Consider the following 17,701-nt stretch of genomic DNA (forward strand, 5'->3'; position numbering starts at 1 on the left):
CTGGAAGCTGTTGGCAGTTCTTGGTTGTTTTGCTGTTGGTGTCTGCTGCGTGTGGGTGTTGAAGGCCAGGGCGTGGCTGGGCTCCCTCTCTCTCCCTCCGGGGGGGAAGGGGAGCCCTGTGGCCCCCTTAACTCTGCCTAGGCCAGAGTTAGAGACAGCATTGGAATGAGTGCATGTTTGTGAGGGATGCGACTCACAATCAACTGGTAAGCGGGAGAGAGAGAGGCAGGCCCTGCGGCCAGGCCTGTTTAGTGAGAGGGGATGCGAGGCTCAGCACTGGAGCAGAGCCAAGTGGATGGGCCGGAGGGGCTCGATTGCTAGGGAGAAGGATCCTAGGCAAGAATTGGAGATGGACCCCCGATAGAGAGGGGCCCGGAGGATGTCTTTGCCATGATCTGGGTGCAGGACAGCCGAAAACCCGAGGAGAAATCAACATTCCAGGATGCGGACGCTTGATAAGCTGAACTACACTGCAGCAGCCTACGAACCGAGGTATGAGAAAGAGAAATCACACAGCAGCAGAAGAGCAAAGACTCAAAGCTATCTTCTTGGACTTCATGAGGAGGAGAGACTGCAACGAACAACTGGAACTTGGTGAGGGGGTGAGTGTTCAGGAGCCCAGAACATTCCCACGGCAAAGACTGTGTTACGTATCAGCCTTGAAAAGCTGCTCCTGGACTAAAGTAGTTAAAAGGAGGGACTTGAAAGGACTGACTGACAAAAATGTAAATACATATATATATATATATAGTTGCTTTTAGTTTGTACAGTATATTTATTTGTGTAAATAAATGTATATACTTCCACCTTCCCCTACAGAAGCCTCTAGCCTGAAAGTTTCTCTCCAGTGTTAGGATAAATTGTTGGGAAGGGGTGGGGGGAGCCTGGAAAATTGGATTTTGGATTTCTAATGTGGCTCAAACTGCCACACTCTTACACCAGGATAACACCAGATTCCAAGAACTTCATAATGTGCTGACAGTTTTGTAAATCACCTGGGTATCTGGGCCAGTCTCCTTAAGGCAGTCACTGCACAAATGAACGTGACCACAAGCGACACAGTGCTGATGAGTGAGAAGATTTTCCACACCTCTTTGTGTGACCATTTCTATCAAACAAAGACATGGGAAATGATACTATATTAATTCTGTAAATATAGATATAGTGCCTTCTGTTTTGAATTTTACAAGACATAATTAATTTACATAACATAATTTTAATTTTTATAAGACAAGGATAAATAAGACAAAAATTGATGAAAGAAATTTGCTTTTCCATATGTTTTTATTTCATGACAGATATTTATAACATTAGCTTTATTAAAGGATATTAAAATATGTAGGCACAAGCCTTTCTCAAGGATTGAAACAATCAATTACTAGGTTTAAATTTAGGGTCAGTGCCTCTGAAAACCAAAGTGACCTATGGCATGAGACAAGTAACAAAGACTTTCAAGACAGAAAATACAAAGCTTAACTCATTGCAGATGATATAGCACCCTCCTAAGATCACAGACATCTAGATCTGTCAGGCAAGTACTAGAAAAATTTTGCCAAAAAACTGTGCTGAATCAGTGTTTCTGACTTCCAGGATCTGCTAGAGGAAGATAGTAACACTGTGGGAGACACCAACATGTGTAGGGCTGTGAAATTTGTCAGAAAAAAAGCTAGGCCAATACCAAGGGTTAACAATCAAGATTCAGCCAATGTGGTTTGTTTAGAACTTAACTGCTATAAAGATTTAAGAGCTGATATGCTTCTACCATAGTTTCCAGAGTTGCTAACAAGACTTTCATCTGTTCTCCAGGGAAGAAAAACATGTTTCCAGATATTTCTTGAAGAAATTGTGGTAGCTTTTGAAAAGTTTCTAGTTCTCTAAAATATGTATCTACTAACCAATCTTCAGAAAATGTGTTTTTCATCTCGGAGTTACCATAAACCATTACTGGAAATACATTTGAACAAGCTGCCTCTCTGAGAGTTAAAGTCAAGGGTGAAGAGAGATTATAAACTGAACAATAATTCAGAAGCAGCTTATTAAATAAAATCAAACACAGTTCTCTCTGCTGACTGCAAAACTCTTGTTCTATGCATTCATAAAAGCTTTCAATGCTCTCTTCTGGGTGAACAAGATTCAAAAGTTCTTCCTTTACTGCTGCTGACTCAACACAATCCAGTGGCAATTTTCCATTGGAGTTCCTTTGCTGTAGAAGGACTGGTCCTGCAGGGAAAATATAAACATTAATAACAACAGCAGATTTGATTTGGCAGCCAAACAAGATTTTGGATTGGTTTTTGCCAGAAGCTAGGAGTCTGTTTAAGTTCCTTTTCATACTAAGTTATGTCGATGTAACTGATGAGTTACATATTTGCAATACAATCTAGAACATGTAGAGAGATCCTCTGTAAAATTTTCTTTAAGCTTTTGTGTTAACTTCCATAGAGTATGTAAAAATGTAATGTTATTACTGTTGCAAAATTCTGTTAAGTACTTTACAGAGCAGGTTATTTGCTGACACCGACTTCAAATTAAAGGCATGTTACTGTGATGATCTTTATTTTCCTTTTCAGGATGGTGTGGCCAATCTTGCCTTAGGCTATGCAGCAAGATAAACTATTGAGGTGAGAATCCAAGTCTTCCCCAACAACTGAGTTTCAAAATTTGGTCTGAACAGACTTCTGAAATGCAAAACATAATTGCTCTAATAAATAGAATTAAAGTGAGTAAATGGGATGTTTACTTTTCAGACTACACTGCATTCTTTCAGTATTTCCTGCTTATTAGTACAGTGGACCTATTAATATTTGAACAGCTTACACATCTCCTGATAAGTTTAAGAAAGGCTGCCTCAGTAAGAAAAAAGGAAGGCTGTTAAGACACTACAGGTGTTTTTCAAAGATGAACACATCAGGAATCTACTTACATAAATTTGGGTTACTTGGTAAAGCAATAATGTCACTTTAACTTGAATACTTCTTCAGAAATACATTTTATTGACAAAAGGCAAAGCCTTGCATTACATATCCATAGTAGAAATTTTAACTTTGCCCTGATTTAAGCTTTAGTATTATTACTGATTATTTAGTATCATTAAATCTTCTGCAAGCTGAAGGTTTTTAAAGACAGAAAATGGAGTAAGTTTTTAAAGAGATGTGTTCTAAATTACTAAGCTGAGTAAATTCACACTGAATGGGTAAGATTCTTTCTACCACAGTCTTGTTAGTTACTTACCAGGCCATAACTCAGAGAGTGACAAAGGTAAATATAATATATATTTGCAGCCTTAGAGTTGCCAGAAAACCTTGAAGAATGCAAGTGCAAGTAGACCTCTTCCCCTAAGACAAAAAGATCATCCACTACCAATTTTTCACAATAGCCTAGGAAAAATGTACATCTGTCAGTGCAATGCCATTTCCAATTGAGGAGCTGGGTTTACTATAATATTGGCTGTTGCATCACTTAGACTGATGGAACTGAGCCCAGGTATTGGCTTGGCATGTCAGATACATGGTTGAGTAAATATATAAAACACCTGGGAATCACAGAACTGAGGCTCCTCTAACACAGAGGCAGAACTGCAGAGGAGTGTACTGATTATGATCCAGTACATGCACAACAGACACAGACGTAGCCTTTAGGGGGCAGGAGAAGACTGTAAATATTGGTTGTATGCCAAGAATGAAATAAAATTTTGTTTCTCTACCTTAATTAAGTAATAGGCCATCTCAACACAGTGCACTCTTCTGCCTCATGACTACACACAGAATGATTTTTATTGAAAAAATCGACTAGGCATATAAAACACAGTTTATGCTGACACAGTAGGTCAGTGGTACAGATACTGAAAACCATGCATTTTAATAAACTAATTAAAAGAAGGAAGAGTTGATACCTAAGACCATTCTATGTAGTTGTTTGGTTTTGGTTGTTTTATTTGGTTGTTTTTTTAAAAAATATAGTAAGTTAAATATATTGATACAATACATACTTCAAACCAAGATACAAATACCCTGTCACTGAACAAAAAATATTGTTTAAAACATTTATCATGTGCCTGCCTAAGGGGCAATGTATCTTTTTTTAGAAACTAAGGCATCCCTCCCACTATTATCCCTAAACAGCAGTTATCATGATTACAATATAAATTCCTTTCTTAAACTAATTACCAAACTAATTGTGTTCTTCAAAGACCTTCACATTAATTTTCATAAATCCTGAACAAATTTATGTTGAAATACATGATTATATTTGCATTGTGGTAAAAATCAATCAAAACAAAAGAAAATCCTTAGCCTTGCTTGCTGACTAGGTAATCTGCACCTTCATTAATGACTATGGAGAATATAGTTACAATGCATATGGTGTAAAATGCAGAATAAAAACATCAACATACTGGAAAAAATGTGAAAATCCTGGTTAATTTCATGTTCAGCTGATCAAGATAACTGTGAAAACAGTATTATTTTTATTGTAACCAAACCAGCTCAGCTTAAAAATGTTTTAAAATAAATCTTTCATAATAACATTGTATTTTAAAACAACTATTAAGAAAAACGCTGTGAACTTCACATGGATTTAGAACAGTTAGATAATTTCCCTAAACCAGTTTAGCATAAATGCACTCACCCCCATGCTGAAGTAGCAGCTTGCCAATTTCTACATGTCCATTTGACAGCGCATCATGCAAAGGAGTCACCCCATCCACTTGACTGAGCAGGTCTACCTCTGGACAACGCTGCAAAATTTCACGGACACACACTGTGCTGCCATGGTTACAGGCTTCATGCAAAGGCGTCCAGCCAGCATAGTCTGCATTATAAATCAAGGGAAGTTTTAAAACAGCAGAAGTAGTACTGAAATGTTAATAACGTAATTTGTTACACAGCAAAATACTTTAATTTTTAGTGTTCATTATGGCTAGAGTGGCAGCTTGTGATTTCAAAACAAGAAATTGTACTGAAAAAATCTGAAAAAAATTAAATAGCATTTTTAAAAATCAGCAGAAAATGTGATGGTAAAACTCGCTTCAGTTACAAATTCATCTTACCTCAATGTTTGCTAAAAAGTCCTCATTTTGTGTTGTTTAAAATAATAAAGACAGTTTTAGTAGTATAAATACAAACTTTATTACCAAACAGATATTAATAGAGTTCTTTATCTGGCTTTATTTCTTAGTTCTCTAGAGAAAATGAATAACTTACCTTTAACATTAATGTCTGTTCCAGGGAAAGAGAGAAGCTGAATCAATCTCTCCACGTTGTTACTTATGCAAGCTTTATGCAGGGCTGTCTCTCCTACCATGAAAAATTAATAGATTACACTACACTAGGCAAGATAGCAACTAAAGAAAATAATCAAAGTGCCTGGAACTAGGAGACCTGGCTGTGTACCAGAAAACTCAATAATAACTAAGATTTTCCTTTATCCTTTTTAACCATCCTTTAAGAAAAAAAACCCACAGAGCTTCTGTTCCACCAGAGATCTAGCAATGAAATTGTACTGCAAACGGTTTAACACAAGAATTATCTCCCCTCCAGTTCAAGGTTTAAAGCTTCAATCACACTATAAAAGCACCAAGTGATCACAGAACACCAAAAAATACCAGGTTTTGAAGCAATAAAACTTTAGAGTGCAGTTGCCCTCCCTTAAATTTATTCATGAACCTGCATTAAAATGTATGGTTCTTTTTACACAGCATTTATAGCTTAATTCAAAATGAATGTTTCTGGCTAAGCACGAGTGCCTCTACACACTCAAGTATAATTCAGAACTTCAAATCCGTTAACAGATGGTTTGCTGTTTCTCAATAGGCTGCCTGACTTGGCTACAGCAGCGAGGGAGGGAAAAAAGAGAGAAATAGTAATAATAATAAAAATAAGAAAATCCTCTGGAAAAAATCTCTAGCAATAGTAATAAGCTGAAATAAGTGTGAAAAATTAAACAACAAGCAACTGAGAGCTGATGCTTATACGTAAAGACACCATTAGTTTCTGCATAATAAAAACTTCAGACCCGTTCTAAATGCTCTTTTGCTTTCAATAATTGATTAGGTTTGACTAAGAGCAAGAAGAAAATCCTGATGCTAGGTGAAAGATGATGCACCAAACATCTGAGAAATTCAAAATATCTCAGGCTAAATCTCTCAACCTTTGTGATAAGATTTACATGGAACAATTTGTTATATTAATACCTTCACTATGTAAATCTGTCAGCTCCATACTCATTCTTTCAGCAGAAGACACTACTTACAATTTTGGCAGACAAAGAACAGAAAAAAAGCAGGGTTTGTTCCCCCCTCCCAGTCCTTCAGCTCACTTCTCTTTGTAGAAGTCAGCACATAATAATTCACACCAATTTTACTTGCAAAAGCAATAAAGAGAAAGGGAACCAATTTTTAAAATGTATGGTCTGGCTCTGTTACTGAAGCTCTCTTATATAACAAAAGGATGTGAGGTTTCCTTTTATCCTTCAGTGTTTTGCTACAATTCTGTTTTTATTGTTTGAACAATCCCAGCTTGCTTTTGCCAGGTTTTTTTCTGAGCCTTCTCTTGGGTGTCATATTAATATAGTCATAGGTAAATTTCTTATGATGAAGATGACAAAAAGTAGTTCCAGAAAGTAATTCTGTTCAAGCAATTGTGTAATAAGGAGGAAACAAATGAATTACTGCAATGCTGTTTTATTCCTTAGGTACTTGAGTTCCAGTATAGCTAAGACAAAAGCCAAATGCCTTTCTTAGTCTGGGCTGAATGCCTGGAAGAAAACGGTCCATATGCTTAACACAGCTATGTAACATAGCATACTCCTCAGTCTTTGTTCACAAAATGTCTAAGACTCAGAGATGAAGACTGAATTATACTTTCAAATCAGAAGACGTTGATCCTACCAAGCACAGGTTGAGGTGGATTAGCAAAGTAAGGCAGGCAAGACTGGAATATGCTCACACAAGCTGTACATTTTATTTAATATCTGGGAGGAGGGTAATGAAGAAGGCAACTTTATTGCACCATATATATAATTCCAAACATGAACTATAAGAAAATAATTCTTGGGCATAAGCCATCACTTTAGTTCAGCATTCATCAGGATAAGTTTTTAAACCTGAAACTGTCAATTCTAACCATTTTAAAGTTCTTAACATATATTAGATATATAGAATACCTTTAATATTTCTCTTGTATACCTCTTCAGCCAAAAGATAGCAATTCTCCTTGGTGTGTGCAGTCTGAGCTTCTGCTTTTGCTGTAAGCTTCTTAAAGGTTAGGTTTCTGAAAAGCGAGCAAAAGGGACAGGTTTAAAATCGCTATTTCATGTTTTAAGATAATGTACATATACTTAATGTTTTTAAATTTTTATATATAGCATACTTAGATCTATCCATTTCAGTGTAATTTCTAAAATGTCTTAATTACATAATTTCTATGTCCTTTAATTATAACTATTTAAAACAGTAATAAAATTCCATTGCCCATAATTAAACTTTCTTTAAAGGTAATTGTATGAACAGTTCAACTTCTCTATGTACCCTATAAATTTAATACTGGGCAAATACAACTACATCAGTCTGCATATACACTGAAACTGACGATCAAAGGGAAAGGGGGAAACCCCAGCCCAGAGGTGTTACAGGTTTACAATGGAGTTTTCTGTCAGTTGCAGTAATTTGTAGACAACAAAACAGGTCATATAAAGTTCAAGAAATGTGTCAGGTCAGAAGCTGTCCCCCAAAGCAGAATAAAACTGGTGATGTTATAGGTATTACTTACGGTAGATCAGGCAGCACTTTGACTTGGTTCTGCTTATCGCCATTTAGCATCTGTAATGCCCTTTGAGACTCAGGGCATGGCTGTTGCCCTATTTTCTTTTTCTTTGCTTTGTGTATCTTTGTCTCATGCAATGCTATCTCTCTCAAAGCAGGCAAATAGGAACAGACCTGTTGCAGAAGTAGTATTTTTAAAATGAAGTAATTTTCTTTTGTTGTTCTTGATACAAAGCAGTCATCTATGACCCAGAGCTTGCTGCATCTAAGTTTTAAAAAATCTGATCACTAAATGATTGTACATATAGATAGTTTAAAGCTGTCTTTTGCAATCCCTTTTGATATTCTTGTAACTCACTCTTTACACTGGCCTCAGAGGTGAGTGGCTTGTGTCTGAGACAGAAACTGGGAAATTCTAGACCCCTCTGTTGGGCTTCTGGTAGCTGAGAAAATTTGGATCACTTAAGCTGGACATAAGAGTGGAGTACAACTAATTGATTTTCATGTATTTAATGAAAGAATTTATGAACTTCCTGCTTCCAACCCAGGGAGCAATTTCCTAAAGAAATACTCATTCCGCTCCTTCACCTCTTCTAAGATGAAGGGTTGGACTAAGTCTTTGAGCAATTAAAGAAAATAAGTTAGTGATCTCTTAGTGCTCTCTCATTATTAAGATAGTGTTGGGTGTTCTAGATATGTTAGTTTCTTTCCAGTAACACAGAGCTTCAAACTTACTTATATAGCTCATTTAAAAAATTCATCTAAGTTTCTGCAGTTTGACAAAAACATAGGAAAAAGTCCAGTGAGGGGATTCATTCAATGAAAACATAATGACTATATCTGAAGAAAGGCATTATGGAAGGCTTTTAGTATTTAGATTACTTAAGATCACTCTAGATTCTGCAGGCAATGTGCTGTGGGTGAGGGACACCTCACTTGTGCCTTCACTGCACATTTACCACCAGAGAGTGGGATGTCACTCATTGAACCCAGAGAAAAGCCCAGCTGATAAGATGCTATATGAGAAGAACTCACAGAACTGGATGATAGTTAATTTTTATTGTATGGAATAAGAAAGGAGACATAGTAATACTACGGAAAGCCACAAAAAGCACATGAACTTGTTTCAAGCACTATAAAAATTTACATTTCAGTAGTTGTAGAGAGTGATCAGTAGTCATGGCAATACTAAAAATAGCAATCCTGTTGCATATGTGTTGGCTATATACTTAAATATTAGATATATAGTTGGTTTATTTTTAAAATTCTGAGTCTTTTGTTTGAGCTCTGTTTAAACATACTGTATTAATAAACAGTGACCTCTGTTGACAATAAACTCCTGTAAAATTCAAGAAAACTTATGTATGGTGTATGTATGAAGATGTAAATTTGTTTTTCTGTGACTCTAACTGTAGAATTCTAGGACATAGAGAAAGAGTGAAACAGTTACGGATTCCATATTCTGTTTAGGCACTGGTACTAAGATTACTGAAATGACGCTCTAAGTTAGGGCATGTCATTATCGTGTGATCACCCTGCTTTGCCTGCAACCTGCCAGCTGTCATGGTTTTAAGAATTTCTTTCACAGTTTTCATCATTTATGTCCTTACAAACTATCACAAATTGTGATTTGAAGGCAGGTAAAGGTTTGTAAGTAGAAGAAAATTTTTAAGAGGAAAAATTCACAGGAATACAATGTGGTTCAAAATCATAAAATCTTGTATGTAACAAATGCCTGGACACAGCAGAATAATAGACTGTCACCTCTTAAAAAAAACAGAAGGAAAAGGTAGCCCAGAAAAATCACACTATTTGGCATTTTCCTTAATTATAAATGTAGCATTGCAATAAACTATTTACATCAGAGATTATTTTTAAAAGCTTTTATTGTGTTCACTGTTGTTTCATTGTTTGACTTTCAAGTTAACGGCATGTAAACAAATTAATCAGGTGTGACAAATTCTCTGGCAAGAAAAATCTTACCAGATTCTATTCCAGACCTAGATCTTAGGCAAAGAGAAATTTATATGCAGTGGAACACATGGAAGACAATGCATGCAAAAAGCATGACCTTAGACCACAAAGAAAAAATATTTTTTGAGACTTTTATGAATCCAATTACTTGTCAAATTTTGAAGTCTGAAAAGTTATTAAGGAGTAGAAGAGTTACTTACTATTTTCTGAAGAGAAAGAGGTTCTGTAGGAACAGTTAAATTCCTCTGTAAACACATGTGTTTTAAAATTGCTTCTGCGACAAACATTTGAAGCCAGGGGGATGGTATGGCACAAATAAACATTTTTAATTCACATATAGAAAAATCTGGATAAAAGTAATGGGGAGGGGAAACATAAAGTGAATATTTAAATGAGAATGCAAAAATCTAAACCATCTAGTTATCTAGAAATATAGCTCTTCCAGATTTAGAAGCTATTCTCCACAAGAATTACTAAAAATAATCACAATAAAAAACATTTTATCCATCATCTAAGATAATGACCAGCTACTACATTTAACGTGTGTTAAAAGACAAAGCATTAGTTTTCATGCATCAGTTTTTAAAATGCTCTCAATATACTCTTATAAAAGTTACACCTTTATTTTGAGAATAAAATTATTTATTTGTGAAGTTATGCAAGTGATCACCTTTTAAATATTTAAGTGACACAAATTCAGATAAGAGTTGCAACACAATAACAATAAGTCTGCAAGTAATGCAGGGTGACCTACAAGTTCTACATTAGAAGTGACTGTAAGCAAATTGCAACCCCATTCAGATGTATCAAATAGCTTATACTGTTTAAAAAAATAAAACCACTCAGTGGAGGAAGAAATTATATATCTTTATATTTCTTAATATATATCTGGCATATGTCTGGCCTACCTCTCTTTTTTGGAAAACAAGAGGGAATGACTGATTTTTCTTATGGTGATATGAATTTCTATTTTGATTCTAGCAAAATAATTTTGTCAAAATAACAAGTGAAACAGGTGGAGATGAATATCTGCCATGAGGAAGGAAGTCTTTACTGCATTGAGGAAATATTCTGTTCTGCTAAGAAGTGCTCATAAATTAAGTGATCTGTAGACTCAATCAAAACATAAGTTTTGAGAGTACAGATGTTTTCTACTGTAAGAGCAACTGAATTTAGAAGAACTCTGCAACAATTTTGCTTTAAGTGCTGTGCATTGTACCAAGTGGCAGAGGTCAAAGAATCTTTATTCTTTATAAACAGACTGTGAATGCTGTTCTTATTTTCCATTTGTGTATAGGAAAGTAAGAAATATATAACTAAGATTCTCCTTATTCTAGGACAGCTAGAAAATCTGTTGGAGAGGTGGCAATAGTAGTACAAACTAAAAGCTCCATTGATTTAAATACTACAAAGTTCCATCTAATTTGGCCTTCTAAGATGCAAGGCAGGCTATAACAGCTCTGATAATTTGCTTTCTGTAAGAGTGGAGTGGAAATATTTGTCCCAAGACTAAGATTTTAGTTTAATTTTTTTTCAGGATAGTTCTCAAGTACCCAGGTAGAAGGCAGATACACTTTAAATGAAGCCTACATACACCTGTTACTACAGAAAATGATGACTGAAACCACAATATCCATATTTCTTCAATGGGGACAGTAGAGGGAGTGGGGGTGGGAATTAGGTTTGAAAATGAAACTAAAATAATTAAGTATTTTTCTTGAAATTATTTTTTTTGTCTTTTGAGTTCTGCAACCCCTAGTTGCTAAAAGTACAGACACCTCAACCAACATTACATATTAGATGATAACAGTTACTTGAGTCGTGACATTTCTTTTTAACCAGTATATTTAATGAGGGGGAACAACAGTCATTCCTAGGACTCAATGGAATTTTCCCCCACTCCCCAGATAAAGTCTATTAATTCTAAGGATTTGGAATGAGACATTGAAATGTTTCACTTCCAGCCTGTAGGAGTCACAGAGTTCAGGGTAGCTTTTGTACTTACATCTGAAGTGTCTTTAGCAAACGATTGGTTTTCTGAAGTGACAAAACTGGCCTGAGTTAAGTAAGGTGTCTCCAAGTGCTTCTCTGTATTTAAGTTTTACTATGATATGCTTAAAGCTTTTCCCACACTGACAAGAGAGCTCCAAACATTTTTTTCTTCCTCACACTGTGCAGTTTTGCTTTCACATTAATACTTAATGAGATTTATTTAGAGGGATTTTAATACGAAAGCCTGTTCTCTTTGGTCTTTGCTTGACACCAAGAGACAGACAATAAAACACTTTCCTGCATATGCACACACCACACTATCACAGTACACAGCTGCAACAGGACGTAAAAAATAACTTGAAGGTAAACCAAGGATTTTAGTTAGGATTTTGTACCTGGTTAGAAGACTTTTGAGAGACCTTGCTACTCACCATCACACGAAATGGCAAGGTACTCCGCCAAATCATCAGCTATTTGATGAAACACGTTTCTGTCCATAAGAAAACCTGAGATGATCCAATATTCCACCACAGTTCCAAGAATGGCACTTAATAGACCAGCAATTTCACATCTGAAAGCCTAAATGGAAAAAAACCAGAGAGTATCTATAGACCTGTACTGTATAACAAATTCACACTGATAATGTACCAGCAATAACATGGTCTATGATAAAGAGGATATCTTTAGATAAAAGCCTACTCTGTTGCCATGTCACTCCTTCACTGGCCTTTCTTTTTCTGCTCAAAAGCTAGCTGTTGCAGCCAGGTCAACACAATTAATGTCACGGATGCCACACTAATTAAGATTTCGCACTGGAGAGAAACAAGTTATTTGAAAACATCCTGTCTAAAACAATATGCAAAATGGGATCAAAGCTTACCAGTACAATTACATGATTTCTTTTTAAGTTAGGTTTTGTTTAACCGTAAGATTTCAGGTACTGGACTTATTCCAGTTAACCTTGTATTTGACAATACAAGGATCTTCTTTTCCCTGCTCTATTACGATTCTCTTTTCCTAAAGATTTCACCATGAAATTAAAGCTCCTTTTGTGCCTAACTATGTATGTCTGTGCCGAAAGGGAAAACGGTGCAAGGTGTTAGTGTCCTGCACAGAAGAATCTTTGGCAGCCACTTTGCAAAAGGAAACTCTTCTTTCCAAAGAGACTAGCAGGTGCAAATTTTGAAAAAAACACATACCTTTGGGTATTAGCCTCACCATTTTCTCCCCTTGGGTATCAGCCTCACCATTTTCTCCCCATGGCATAAAATGGTCATGTGTAAATAAAAAAGCCTAAGTGTATTTTCTTAAGGAGGCATCAAGATAATATACAGGAATTTAGTATGCTATCCAGACACTACCATGAGATAGATGAAGCATTTGTTCACCCATGTGAGAACTTAATCACTACTGCTTAGGTAAAGCAGTGTTTCTAGTGTCTGAGTTAGTCTGTGCAAAGTGAAGTCATATCTGTCTACTGAATACTTTTCTGTGCCATGCAGAAATACTTTATGCAATGACTCTGAAGTAAGTTATTCCTCTGACCACATGTACAAACACAGAAAAATTAGTTATTTATGAAAGTGCAACTTGGAAGAATACATGCACCATAGTAGAAATACACAAAATTCATTTGACCAGAGACACCTACCTAAGGCTCTACCAAAAAAATCACTACTGTTATACTAGAGCACCAGCTGACATGCGGCATCTAGTGAAACAGAATGAGTAGTTGAAACTAGACAATTTTGGTTAAGAGGGAAATTGAACTGAATAGGTACACACAACTGAGTCAATGGTTTGTTCTGATACTCCTTTAAGAAGAAAAGTATGTTCAAGGTTGGTTTAAAATAATTTAATAGGACTCCCTCAGGAGTTGAAAAGCACCAAAATCAGTCTGAATGCAAGTCAAACAGACATAAATAAGAGCAACAGAGACTCTGACATAAATGAGTTTTATAATAAAAAGATTATAAAGTAATTTGTCAAAAAACCTACATAAATACTGTCCCTATAGTTAGTAGTTATTCAAAAGAAAAGGAACAAACACAACTACAAATAAACATGGTGTGGGGTGGCAGCATAACCTCCATCACTGAAGGTTTTTAAGAAGTGGCCAGACAAAATCGGTTAGAAATGTGATCTCCCAGCTTGCTTCCAGTCATACTTCCTATGACTCTGTTAAGTTCTACTTAATTTGGTTTGCCCCTTGCTTTACTGTGTCATAATACTTTATTCTAGATGAACTGTGCAATCTCACGATTAAAAATCCCTTAGAACACTGATATGGACGTTAAAAATCTGAAAACAGCTTTTTTCAACTAAAATTTTAATATTTAGAAGGGTACATTACTCCCTATCTTCTAAGGTTTCAGGAACAGAAACTGAAGAACAATTTAAAACATCCGAAGTGCATTTAAATTTTCCTTAAGTATCCATACCTCTTATCACTGGACCCCAAAGCAAAATACTAGGTGAATAATTTAATTCCATCAATAGTTGTCTTTAGGAAATAAATTTCACAAATGCAGCAAATAAGCACAATTTTAACAGAGGTTAAGTGACAGGATCAATGACATAGAGATATAATCTGAGGTAGATACAGATGTAATGCACAAGTATTTACATTCTCTTTCTTGTTTCTAAATCACAGGATTAATTAATTCCTTTATTAAATACTTTTAAGAAAATGGTGGGGGTGAAAGTAGACCTTGAGGCAGAATACTGAAATAATGTCTGTTAATAGTGCAAGTATTAATAATTTTCTCAGTCAGATATATAGCTGCATATAAAATGTAGTTGATATACTAGTTGCAGCTACATGTGCCTAGATAAGTATGTCTGCATGCTAATGAGACAAACCAGATACTGCCAACTGTAGGCTTGGTTGACTGATTTTGGTAAAAAAAAAGTAGGACAAACCAAGAGCTTCTCCTTAGTATTTTGAAATAAATGGTCCTATGCTACAAATGAGGGGGAAATTGCTCTAATTTACTGAAAGGATCATATGTTCTAAAAATATTTAAATATTGACATATTAAAAATATTTTCAACCACAAAACAATACCAACATAGCAATGAAAACACATGTAATGTTAAAAAGGAAAAAACCCAGAGCATTTCCATTAAACATGAAATCTGCTACCATGTATGACAGTGACAAGGCCTTTTTCTCACTCTGCCCCTCCAACAAGAAGCTGGGAGAGGCCACAGCTGGCGCAGCTGACCCAAAATGACCAAAGGCCTTCTAAACATTTGCTCAGCAACAAAAGCTGGTGGAAGGACGAGGGGAGGAAGAGAGCACGTTCGAAGTTATAGTGTTTGTCTTTCCCAATAACTACATTGCTGTTCCATTTAATGGTTTGCCGAGTCAAGTACAGTGCTACAGTGGCAAAAGTTTCACCATTTCTTTTAGTACACATAAAAGTGCTAATAGGAAAGCTTTTAAGTTGGAGGAAAATTAATATTAACTTTTTTATTTTGAATTACAGAGTTGTTTTAGAACTGTTCTTTAGTGTTCTTTTTCATGTGATGTAAATGCAGTACTCCAAAAATGCCATACTTCCAAAAAAGCCACCGGAAGTGATCAGACTAGAAAGACATTTACGTCTGCAAATTTACACCACACAAATTCATAATATGCAACTAAAAACCAGAATGAATGCCTTTTTCACTTCTTTGTCAGGCTACATAAGACAGTTCTTTAAAAAAAAAACAAAACAGCATTTTCAGGGATGAAAAGCACTTCTGATACCATCTGTGACATTGTGAAAAGCCATGCAATGCTACTCCAAGTGCTATAAGCAATATACACATTCCCTTCTAAATTCTAAAACTGAATTGACAAATTTGATTCAAGGAACTTTGACCAGGAATTCCTGCATCAAGCCTGTTTAAATAATACAGCAAATAATAAACATTATGTATATTAAAATTATATTCAATAATTGATTTGAAAAGCTCAAGTGATGGAAAAACTTCCATGTTCTTCAACAATGCATTTTAAACTACAAAAATAGTGTTTCATCTTAATTCCTCTAAGTTGTACCAACAGATTAACCCAGAGATCATAAGGGCATCCAATTTCCTGTCACAAATTTTATTCTGGTACTTTTATGATACTGCAAATTCTGTCTAACATTGGAAAGTAAACACATTCACATATGCAACTTGAGTCTTTACAGTTTTGTTTTCCTTTTTTTTTTTTTGATTGCTCTTTTCACAAGGTGTGTTTACATACACACATACATAAAACATAATTTTGCCACAAATCAGCACTAGAAGAAACAAATATTTTCTCTGCACTCAAGTGCTTATTTGTTGCAATCTCTTTGAATCACAAAAGAGAGAATCAGATTCTAAAAAAATAAAAAACTTAATAATTGCTCACTTTTAAAACTTAGAAAAGATTATGTTAGATATGGCCCAAGAAAGAATTTAGTTAAATTATTCTTCTGTTTCTATTTACAGGTATTTTCACTGAAGAACTGCATCTAAGTCTGCTATACCATAATTGGCATGCTTGTTTCTTCTCACAAGCTAACATACTGGGAAACATGGTTACCCCTTTAAACTTTGCTACAAACCACATAATTTCGGTGACCATGCAGATAGTAACAATATTCAAAGTCATTCCTTTTAATTAGCTTTCTGAATGGCCCTAAGTCAAGGTATTGCCTCTTAAACCTACAGCTTTTAAAAACTAAAACTGGTAACAATGACTCACACTCTCAAACTGAAGGAAAATTTTGCACTCTGTAGCTACATTTAATGACACAGAAATACTGTGGATTTATTTATGCATCTCTAAAATGATAAAAAAAGGAAGGAGAAAACATAATTCTGCCTGCACAGCTGGGAAGGATCTGCTCTTTTGGCTTTCCAAATGACCTTTCAAACTATGTAATGGAATTTTAAAAGGAGTCTCTGAGTATACAGAAAAATCAGTATAATAAGATTAAGAGTTAAGGAAAAGATAATGACAAGTTGGATTATAAAAATATGGTATTTTGGTTTAGAGTTTATCTTTGCCAAAAAATGTAATGGAAAAGAAACTGCAGTGCAATATATAAATAAGGCTCTTAGAAATAACATAAAACCTCTAAAGATATTATGAGGCAACAAGCTTCTTTTTAAGGCTAGACTTCATATCTGCAGGGATATTGTACATTACAGTGCATAAGATCAAAGTGAGAAAGCAACAGGCATCTGGGTTTTGTGCTGAAACCACAGTTCTTACATATGTATATAAAGCAAACAATCTAAACAAGAGGTAGGTGTCTGTGTTTTATGTTATGTTTTATTCTTTCCTTTAAGCTTATTTTTCGTATACACAGTCTGACACAAGTGATTACTCTGACAATGCAAAGAAAGGTTTATGAAAAAGGTATGACTTACAGTGCTGGAACTTGTCAAAAGAAGGAATAGCAGAAAAAAAGCAAATGGTGCCTACACCTAAAGTGCGGATTCAACACCAGGAAAAATATGAAAGCAGTCTCATTTTCCAAAGAAACAGAATGGCCGCTGACACCAATTGCACGTAAGCCTGCTTGGTGCTCAGTAACTTCGAAAAGGTAGGTTGTTTAAATATAAATATGAGTATAGAAGCCTAATTTTAGGCACTTTTAAAATATCCTGACCAAGGATAAAAAGGAGAACTGTTTAAAAATGTTTTGCTTTGATAGCCCTCAAAAAAGGTAGGAGGTCTGTCTAGGTAAGATGCGTGAAGCTTTCATTATGTTTAATCTTTTTGCCTTCATAACATAATGAAGAACTACTAGGTATTATATTGAAAGTGCTTTTTTTCTCCAGAATACTTGATTTTCTATTGTTCTGTTATGGTATTGAAAAAGTGAATGAAGTATCTATTTATTCTGTGCTTTCACAATAATTTAAAAGAGAATGCAGAGACAGCAGTTAAGTTTTTATTTTATGTGAGAATCTAGAAGTCAAAGATGTTTTACAAGGCCTCTTGCT

General features: G+C 35.3%; 1 protein-coding gene across 2 annotated transcripts in view; it reads right to left on the bottom strand.

Annotated features, from left to right (window-relative positions):
• Positions 1-1,265: 1,265 nt before the first annotated feature.
• SLF1 (SMC5-SMC6 complex localization factor 1) overlaps positions 1,266-17,701 on the bottom strand; it is a 34,953-nt gene continuing 18,517 nt past the window's right edge. For both annotated transcript variants that reach the window (XM_051789281.1, XM_051789282.1), the window contains 7 exons: positions 12,157-12,304; positions 9,934-10,079; positions 7,767-7,933; positions 7,162-7,268; positions 5,202-5,294; positions 4,627-4,809; positions 1,266-2,220 (listed from right to left, as the gene is read on the bottom strand). In XM_051789281.1, the coding sequence (XP_051645241.1) occupies positions 1,724-2,220; positions 4,627-4,809; positions 5,202-5,294; positions 7,162-7,268; positions 7,767-7,933; positions 9,934-10,079; positions 12,157-12,304 (1,341 nt within the window). In that variant the 3' untranslated portion in view covers positions 1,266-1,723. The remainder of the gene's footprint in view (positions 2,221-4,626; positions 4,810-5,201; positions 5,295-7,161; positions 7,269-7,766; positions 7,934-9,933; positions 10,080-12,156; positions 12,305-17,701) is intronic.

The sequence above is a fragment of the Manacus candei genome, unplaced genomic scaffold (assembly GCF_025592945.1).
Source record: "Manacus candei isolate 608988 ecotype Guabito, Panama unplaced genomic scaffold, ASM2559294v1 h1tg000027l, whole genome shotgun sequence".
Lineage (NCBI taxonomy): Eukaryota > Metazoa > Chordata > Aves > Passeriformes > Pipridae > Manacus > Manacus candei.